Here is a 10,000-nt window from a genome sequence, read left to right as displayed (position 1 = left end):
AGCAGCACAGGACCGTTTTATGCAGCGTCAAAGGCCTGGTCCAGCCTACGTCGCACAGAGGGGCTTTGTGTCCAGCATGACACACACAAGTGCGCTCAGAGGATCCCGCAGAGAGGAAATTAGTGCACACGTTTCACACCGCTGTCTGTGCGCTGGGTAATCTGGGCGGTTTTCACTCCCTGGACAGACGAACTCTAGTCCAGCCTACATTGGGCTGTTTGAAGGGTTGCTGGATATAAAATAAATTTTACTGTGGAGTCAGGCTATTTATAATGACAAAGCTCCACTCACTGTTTTCTGCGGTGCAAGATTAAGACAGAAAACTGGGCCAAACATTTTTAGGATGGTGTGGTCTTACGGTTTGAGATGAAGCCCTTACTTCAGGATGGCCGAGGAGGGCTAGCGGTGGGCATTACCTGTACGGGGCGTGTCGGGGGTGTGCTAATGAGGGGGGCGGGGCCCATAGCAGAGGCCGCCGTCAGGCTCCTCTCCCTCTCCTCCTGGTAGATGCGGTCTCGCTCAGCCTCGGGCAGCTGCAGGAAGTTCTGCATGGCCCTCAGGTTCACCAGCAGGGACTGGGACGCGGTCTTTGGGTCCTCCTCTTTCCTCAGGATCTCTGAGAGCAGACCCTGACAGAGAGAGAGAGAGAGAGAGAGAGAGAGAGAGAGAGAGAGAGAGAAATGAAAGTATGGTGAGCGAAAGCTGTAGCTGGAGGAGAAAAAAAAAAAAACAATGATAGCACTTTGTCCAACAATCAGATAATTCACCATGAACTCACAGTGCTGTGAGACGAGGCTTCCTAACTTCCCCAGACTGTCGAACCTCCACCCCCCCAAACCCCCCCACCCGTGTGCACTTTATCTCTGCTGCGATCACAAAAGGCCAGTGAACCCACATGCGCTTTCCCAGCCTGAGACGTCACGACATGTCACCACAAGTACTCTTCATTAAACCAGCACAGAGGAACGTACAATAAATATTACAAGAGCTCCTCTCCAAAACCCCAAAAAGAAAGGCACGTCGAAAGTTCTTTATAGTGCAGATAAATAGGAGAGGCTGCCAATTCCACGAAAGAAACACAACTCTGTTCGCACTCCCACTTTCCAATAGATTCTTATCACTTTCACACGGCTTCAAAGACACGGAGAGCCTGTAATGGGCCTCACGGTTGAGTCCCTCCCCCAAACTATGCGAAACATCTTCAGACATTATCTCAACTTTCCAACGGCTTGATCGGAGAAAGTACATGAACTAGATAGCTAGATAAATGGATAGATGGGGAGGCGGGGCGGGGCAGTTGTGGCGGTGGGTGACCTGCCTCTCTCAGGAAGCCTGGTACATCTTCCACCCTCTCATCATGAAGGTACGGGTGCCGCGCCTCTACGGCGATGCGAAGCTCCTGCTAACAGTGGCGCGGCAGATGCTTGTGCGGAGCAGGGGATTAAAAAAAAAAAGAGTGGGAGTTGCTCAAGGAGCAGAAGTTGCGGGAAAGTTTCAACTGCACAGCGCCGTGGCAACGGGGGGCAAGGGGCATCCGCATGGCATGACAACCCCCCACCCCACCCCAAACTCGCACCCCGCACCGTGTTCTCCGTGACAACAGTCCGGCTCTGTCGGCGCATTCCCACAACAAACACCATCCAGCTGCCATGGCGGGGAGAGAGCATTCCGCTATCGCCGCGTTAGCGGTTAGCATAATGTGGCCCGCGTGCAGTGACACGCTCTGGGCCGACCCGTCGTAGCTGATGCGTGGCAGCGGGGCGCCAGGCAACGATTCAGCTTTCTGACAGCTGCAGGACAGCCTCCTGCTCAGAGATCCTGTTCCTAGCGAGACGTTGATATGCGCGCATCTCCAGACACATGTAAGTGAGAAGAGGGAACCACAGCTAGCACTCAACACTCTGGCATGTGACTTACTAATATATACGCATGCAGAGAGTCAAATCAGAGACGTTGGTGCAAACTGCTATCTCTACACCCACACCTTTTCATTAGATTTTCAGCTAACACTTTAAGGGTTCTGTTAGCGTTTTTTGTTTTTTCCTCCCGTATACAAGTTTTGGTAGAAGTTTGCAGAAACATCCGAAAAACCTTGACAACTAAAGCGACCTCTCCATACAGTCAGTCACATCTGACACAATCTTGTAAAATTCAGTGGGAGATTTCAGAATGACTCACCAGTTATCCAGATAAATGCAACCACAGATGTTGTGTCTTGGATTAAGCTAGCCATCTAATTCAACACCCCACGAGGCATTAGCTGTTCACAGTTTTGGAGCTCCATGCTGTTAGACTCCGAGCTCACATTAGTAAAGAATGCATTTTAAAAATCTAAGCTTATAAACATTTTTTAAAAAGTGGAAGACACCTAGTCTTGACCATCATCTGCCTTTACCAAAGATTCAATGTGTTTAATACAAGAAAATACATTCCTGCTAGTTGCTCTTGAACTTTGAATTTACATTTACGGCATTTAGCTGACACTTTTATCCAAAGCGACTTACAATTCTGACTGAACACTTGAGCAATTGAGGGTTATGGGCCTTGCTCAGGGGCCCCGACAGTTGCAGACTAGCAGTGGTGGGGCTTGAACTGGCAACCCTCCGATTACTAGTCAAGCACCGTAAGATAAACAAACACTCCCCAGCTGTTCGTGGCATGGCTGTTCTACACGAGCGTCTGCTCCGGGACGCCAGCTGGTCTCCGGCGGCCCGGGCACGATGCGTCCTCCAGCTAGCCGCCGCCGCTCTGTGCGTACCTGCGTTCTGTTGAAGGCCACGCGGGCGAACACGGCCTGGGAGATCCCGGCCCTCTTCAGCTCGTCGCGCACCCACTGGTAGATCTCGGACGACACCTCCGTGTTGGAGGACACCTGCGAGTCCAGGGGCTTGTTGAGGGCGCGGCTGACTGGCGGATGGTTCAGGTACTGCTGGTTGAGGGACTGCTGAGCCAGGAGCCGGTTGACGGCGTACTGCTGGTTGAGGATCTGCGCCATGACGATCTGCTGGTTGACCAGCTGTGGGCTGATGGGGGTGGACACCAGGCCCGGGTGGAGGCCGGGCAGCTGGGCGCGCCCCGCCGCCTGGCCGCTGTGCGGGATGGGTGCTGGCGAGGGAGGCTGCTCTGCGGTGGTGCCTGGGATGGGCTGCTGGCTGAAGCTCAGGTGGTTGGGGCCAGGCGGGGAGAGATCCGACAGGCTGTCCATCTCTGCTGCGGGACGGGGAGAGGAAGAGAGAGAGAGAGAGAGGGGGGAGGTCAGCAAGGGTCAGCGCAGACAGCTCGGTCCGTGTTACAGTGTGCAAGGTGGCACAAAATCGACAGGAGGCCGGAAGCACTTTGATTCGGTTAGAGGCCACGCAACGAGCGGAACATGCATTTCAGTCTGCAGGAGAACACATCAGCAGACCACAAATCCTGAATAAGATGGACAAAAGGAGAACACACACACACACACACACACACACACACACACACACACACACACACACACACACACACACACACACACACACACACACACACACACACACACACACACACACACACACACACACACACACACACACACACACACCCCCCAAAACAGCTACAGTGGCTTAACGTGATGAAGACTTTGACAGTTTAGCTTAACTCCACACACCAACACTATGCAGCAGATTAGCCAGGAAGGGCGACACAGGTGCATCCAAGCTCCCTAAACGGGCCGCACACGCCTGCAGCACGTGAGCAGCGTTAGCACGGGATTGCGGCTCTCGTCTGCTCCGGGCTGGAGGCGTTCGTGCCGTTCAAATCACTCTGTTTCTAATTTTTCCAAATGCAACAGGGAAACCGGGAAAGGGCTAAACGTCGGTGGCACAGAGAGCTGGAGGCGCTGGGATCCCACGGCCTCCCGCGCAGGGCTAGCCCTGACAGGACCGGGAGAGCGAGGCAGCTGTGTGATGCTGCGGATGTTCGAAACATCTCTCCCCCCCCCCCTGGTTTTTTAATTGACGTGGCGGAACAACTGACTGGAAAATCTGCAAATGAACAGGCGTGTTGTGCAGGCAGCGGGAGGGCCGCACGCAGGGGAACGGAGCACTGCCGAGCCATCAGACAATCCGGCCCGCTGCTGCAGACGAAGCTTCTCTTAAGTGTGTGGATAAAAATAATAACAATAATAATAAAACCCCCCCCACATTCAACACCCTTAAGTACAGCAAGTACACTTAAGCACCCTGCGTTTACAGGGTCCCTGCAAAATACAGGGGCTCGAATGCTGCACAATTCTGGCAGAAATTGATTTATTTAAAAAATAAATAAGTAAATAAAAAATATAAAAGCACAAGTGTGACTTATGGCAACTCATCAAAATATAAATATTTCAGGAGGAGATAAAAAGCAGATTAAGAGCATGGAATCTATCCAGAAAAAAAAAATCTACAATAATCACAGGAACACAAGCATGTGTCTTTACTGACAGTGAGTACAAAGGGAACCATGGCTGGTCCTTTTAGTATTGGCAGAGAGGGGGGGGGGGGGGGGCTCACTAATAATCAAAGCTTTCCCATAATCCCCCTCATTCCAGCAGTCAGATGCTGTGGTGTGCCTTTCGGTTCCCTTTTTTACCATACAAAACTGCTTGGGGGCACATGCACACACACACACACACACACACACACACACACATGCATGCACACACACACACACACACCTTCTTCATGCAAATTGAAAGGCGGGAGAAAAGCGTTCACGGGTCCCACTGTAGCAGTGAGCAGCAGACACGGGGAGGGGTTCCGACTGTGGAATCTGGCACCAAGCAGGCCAGGATTAGCCGTACAATAGCAGAGGGGATGAGGGTTGGGGAGAGAGAGAGAGAGAGAGAGAGAGAGAAAGAAAGGCCCTATGAGAGGCCCTGGTGTGTCTCTGAGGAAGCAGCAGGACTCCAATCCACTCTACTGCCACACAGTTGGACAGCACTTTCTCTCACACACACACACACACACACACACACACACAACCTCCCCGCACTCCTTAAAGAGACCTGCATCTCACTGTCCTCTGGCAGGAACAAACGTGGCAACAAGGGTGGTTAAACTCCGCCTGCCTCACCCCCCCCGAGGAGCCATGAGCGTGCGGTAATGGTAAAGCCACTTCCTGACCCCGCTTTTCTGAGCTTGGGTACTGCACGTTACTGGGCTGTTATTGTGCTGCATTTCCCCAGGCTTGGACACAAAACATGGAGGCAAACTTGGGACCCTCAACCCCTCCCTCCAAGTGTCTTGAACACAGCTGCAGGCGGTATACCCACGGGCTGCCGGCGGGCTGTTGCGGAGTGTGATGCAAGGGACCGGGTGCGTCATGTGACCTACCTACTGCGGTGGCACGTGGGCTGTCATGAAGGACGCACGTCCCCAGATAGCCCTCCAGCTGAGAGGGTTGGCGCATGACTGCGCAGACGCATGCCCACACACACACACACACACACACACACACAGGTGTGGAGAGAGATAGAGAGCGTTAGAGGGTCGGCACATGCACGTGGGGGGCAGATGTTGTGTCGAGTGTCACGGCGGGAGCCTAAACGCGCCAGCACGACTCGCTTCAGAAACGCACAGGCGGCTTTTCCAGGCGGTTCGACAGAGCACTCCGACACTGGGAGCCAGAGCAGATGTCAGCCTGCCACGATGCTGTCACCCCTCCTCGCACCCGACTCCACACCCAAACGGCAAGCTACATCTTTGCCTCGGGGCGGCTGCTCTTGGTCTAATCTACCCCGCGCACAGGTGCCCGTCAGTTCTCCGGCTTCCATTCGATTGTTACGGGCAGGCATCACACAGGCAGACGGGTTGATGCCACTTCGCCTGCGTCTCGCTGAGGTTACACGCGGCATTGTCAGGCACTTGCTGAAGCCGGAGCCCCTGCAACGATTACCTAAACCGTCATCAGAAAAGTCTGCGTCATTTTAACACGGCAAACTGAGCAGTGATACGACACAGCTCTGGTGTGCCAGACGACACTGGTACATTTCTTTTTATTTGCCGTGGTTTTATGTAAGAGCTGTTTATGTTTAAAAGCTACAATTAACGGAGAAAACACGCAACTCTGTTAAAGATGAAATCGTTGATGGTGTCATCAAAAAAAAAGTTTTCTTTTTTATTTCAAATGCTGTAATCAACACCATGCATGCTCACAGGTTTTTTGGATGAGCAAAAAGGTGTGTCCTAAAACACAGGGAAACGAACCATTAGCTATTCTAGGGCAATTTGCATAAATTTTTGTGTTATTTTGGGGGGGTTTGTGTGGCCCTGCCTTTGCCAAAAGTAATTTACAGTCTGAAAATCTAGATATCTATAAGAGAATAACTACACCTGCCCCAATTCCGAGCTAATAGGCATACATCTGGCCCGATTACCCAGTACGATACTTTCTCGTAGAAAAATCGCAACCACATCTGTTAAATAAAAATTTAGAACAAAACAAATATGAAAATAAACAACATTTACACATGCACAATGTTCACAGAAAAAAATATCAAAAATGTATAGACCAATTCATGACGTATGAGAACAATCACAGAAATGTTTCCTGGGGACATAAACAAATCGACTACACACACACACACACACACATCCTGCGGTGGCAGGTGTAACAGACAACGGCAGAATACAGTGCTGTTCTCATTCTGCTTACCCATCATATCTTTTGTCTTCTTGAAATGTTTATACCAACGTCCAAATTCCTGACACTTCGCTGCTGAAACATTTGCATAGTAAGTACTGTTCACAATGGAAGATATCATACTCTACAGGGGAGAGAGAGAGAGAGAGAGACAAACGCACAAAATGGTGTTGAGTTTCTGCTTTGCTTCATAACACGCATTGCCATGGTGTTTGTTTAATTTTACATGCAGTAAAATACAGTCCAAGACATGCTGCAGAAGTAAATAAATGCATAGGTTTTGTCTTCCCATTAACTATATTAATTCAAACGAGAACCAATCAGCACATGTCCCTTTTCAAAGCAAAATGGCCCAGAGTTTGACAGAGTGCCAGTAAGTTAAGTTTCAGTCAAAGAGAGAAAGAGATTAAAAGAACGAACAAACAACAACAACAACAAAAGAAGACATAAGCCTTGTGTGCAACAAGATTTTAACCCAAGATAGCAGAGCAGACGTCGTGTTGGGGATTTCTTATCTGGTTGAACGCAAACCTCTGCTCTCTCTGCTTTAGATGCCCGTGTTGGGTAGAGGGCCGTGCGGAGAGCTAGCTGCTTCCGTCCCGTCCCGTCCTGTACTGACCTGTACTCCTGCCCCCTGGGCTCTAACTGCCCGTGTTGGGTGGAGGGCCATCCTTGTCCTCTCAGGTTCGGCATCCTGCCTTGTTCCTTTTCATTTAGATGCATTTCCCAAAAAACAAGGCCAGATTCTGTTTCATTAAGCATGCATGTGGGTGCAAGAAACTGTTTGGATTGTCCTAAATATTCCCAAGACCTAAGGATCCATTTTAAAGCGACGGGTGCGTTGGATTCGTTGTCCCTCTGACGCGAGCGAGGGGCTGCTCTCTTCCGCCTGCTGGCTTCAACTCGGAGTGGTCAGTTACGTCTGGTCCATTGCGACTACGAAGACCCCGTGGTGACAGCTCACAGAAGGTCAAGGAAAGAGGTGTGTGTGTGTGTGTGTGTGTGTGTGTGTGTGTGTGAGAGAGAGATAGAGAGGGCACACAATGGGATGAAGCCACAGCCGAGAGGACACAAGAGGCCCAAAATGCCAAATGGGTCTTAGACAAAGACCAGTCACACTGGCCAGTTTGCTGTCAGACCTGTTCCTTAACGTTATCAGATTTCTGTTATCTTTCATCTGTGCAATAACGCACGGCGGCAAGATTTATGCAGCAGGCAAGCAGCGAGAGAGAGAAGCGAGTCGACCCGAGGTTTCGACTGAATCCGGTTTAAAACAGCGTCAGAACCGTGCCTTTAAGCGCACCTCACCTGCATCCCTCAGGCAGGGGACAGCGGTGTGCTTTCTCTCTCCCTGAGTGCAGCCTGGCAGTAGCTGCTCCCCCGCAAGCTGCATGCAGCCCTGCGCTTCTGACAGATGATACCATGAATATCATTCGTTAATCATGCCTCCCCCCAAAAGCCCCGCGGAGCAGTCAGCAGGCCGGGCCGGGCCGGGCGGCCGCCGTCAGCAGGTGCTGGGAGCAGGCCGGGCTCCTTTAAGTGATAAGCATCTGCAGGCCTTATCGGCGTGCCCAGGAAGTTGCGCTGCAGCGCTTATCAGCCCCCAAGATCTACTCGGCTTTCCGTCATGGGAGCAGCACGTGAGCAACGCGCCGCCCCGCTCTCTGTCACTGCTCTCCTCCCCGTCTCGCTGTGACTTGATCCCCCCCCCCCACCTCGCCTCGCACGCCATGTCTAAGAACCTTTCTCTGCTCCCGTTTCTCCCATTTCCAGGGGCCTTCGCCTACTGTATGGGACCCCCGTGCGATATCCCCCACGAGTTTCTCAACATATCATAATTACAGTGTCTTTCAGACACCAACAAACGTATAAGCTCCAGGTGTCTGCAGCGGCGTTACCCTAGCCTGCGACAGCCCCCTCGGGAGGCTCGTCGCAGAGACGACACTGCGTGGCTATCTGCTGACCAGCTGTTCTCGGGAGGGTGTGAGCAAGAGGTGCGGTGTGAGCTGGCAAAGCCGCGTTTTTGGGGTGGGGTGTCCGCACATCCGCAGGGAGAGGCGCGCGCCAACTCGCCCTAACCGGCAGGAGTGGCCGGCACAGCGAGCGCCGTAGCCCCCGGAATGCCGGGCAATTTCGGGCACAGGGGGAATCCGTGTCTGGTGGGGGGCGAGCGGCAGTCTGCCGGGGGCGATATCTGCTCACGCGCCGTGTTCCTAAGGAGTCTCTTCGGGGCATTTGTAGGCCAGACACACAAAGCGCGATTCCGTCTACAGGGGGGAATAAATCTAAACGCTGTACAAGGCCCTGGACAAAGGCGCTATTTTCCGGGGTTCTGCCGCGCCCCTGAGCCAGCTCCAGTGGGGTAAATCTCCAGATACTGCGTTTGTTAACCTCTCTCTTCCTGCCGGAGGATTACCGCCCTGAATATCAAGGACAAGTTAATCCTATAAAAGTTGCCAATCATGCTTTTGCATGTGAAAGCAGCCGTGTTCTCCCTCCCTCTCTCTCTCTCTCCCTCTCACTCTCTCCCTCGGCTTCTACCTCCATACAACATGGCTGACTATCTCAAAGTGAAGAGCCCACACACCCACATCACTTCTACCAAGAGAGCGGAACGTCTGGACACAGCACCTAGGCTGCTTTACTGGCTTCTGCAGGTTTTGTAGAATTTTAATTTACCAAAAATGCTACCGGCATTTGATTATAAATGATATATTAATAAAACACTGCAACATGCTGGGCTTGGAGTAGTGAACGAGTAAAGAAGACATGTCCTGACCTCCCTGTTTGCTGCAATACCCCAGACAGCTGTGAAAGTTGGGTGTGTATTCTGCACGCACGCAGGTTATTACTGAGTCTCAGGGGCCAGATGGGAAGTGGTGCCAGGGAAACAGGGTGTCTCCACAGCCCTAAGATTAGCCCGGGTGAACACACTTCACCCGTACGTTTAGAACCCGTCACACACACACACACGTCGTGGCACACTTACGGACACACACACAGGCAGAGCAAACAGCTCTCTACCAGCGAGATGAGAAAATTCTGTTCTCTCCTACAAAACATTTAACCACACAGTGGGGAAAAAAAGCCCGAGATACAGGAGAGGGCAAACACACTACTCTCAGAAATAGGGAGACACGCGGGGCCGCATTTGAAAAGCCTGCTGCCTGAAACACCTAACAAAGATCCTTCCTGTCTCTGCATTGTTTTCCTAACAATACCTTACATTCATCACCACAATAAGCATTATGACTGGGGGGGTGGACCTGCATTAATCTGTGCGAAGAGCAAATGGCCATTGATTTAAATTTCTGTTACCACTGTGCCCATTTGCAGTCTACCA

The 10,000-nt window shown here is 51.7% G+C and overlaps 1 protein-coding gene across 6 annotated transcripts in view; it reads right to left on the bottom strand.

The window, feature by feature from the left end:
- satb1b (SATB homeobox 1b) overlaps window positions 1-10,000 on the bottom strand; it is a 41,625-nt gene that overhangs the window by 15,701 nt on the left and 15,924 nt on the right. For 5 of the 6 annotated variants that reach the window (XM_035526618.2, XM_035526617.2, XM_081720155.1 and 2 more), the window contains exons 6-9: window positions 6,670-6,781; window positions 5,349-5,426; window positions 2,759-3,210; window positions 417-629 (exon numbers count right to left, since the gene is read on the bottom strand). In XM_035526618.2, coding sequence (XP_035382511.1) covers window positions 417-629; window positions 2,759-3,210; window positions 5,349-5,426; window positions 6,670-6,781 — 855 coding nt within the window. The remainder of the gene's footprint in view (window positions 1-416; window positions 630-2,758; window positions 3,211-5,348; window positions 5,427-6,669; window positions 6,782-10,000) is intronic. The other variant, XM_081720147.1, reaches the window with a different exon arrangement.

The sequence above is a fragment of the Electrophorus electricus genome, chromosome 1 (assembly GCF_041902795.1).
Source record: "Electrophorus electricus isolate QZ-2024a chromosome 1, ASM4190279v1, whole genome shotgun sequence".
Classification (NCBI taxonomy): Eukaryota; Metazoa; Chordata; class Actinopteri; order Gymnotiformes; family Gymnotidae; genus Electrophorus; species Electrophorus electricus.
Note: the sequence above shows the minus strand (reverse complement) of the source record. Positions and strands in the feature narration are given on the sequence as shown.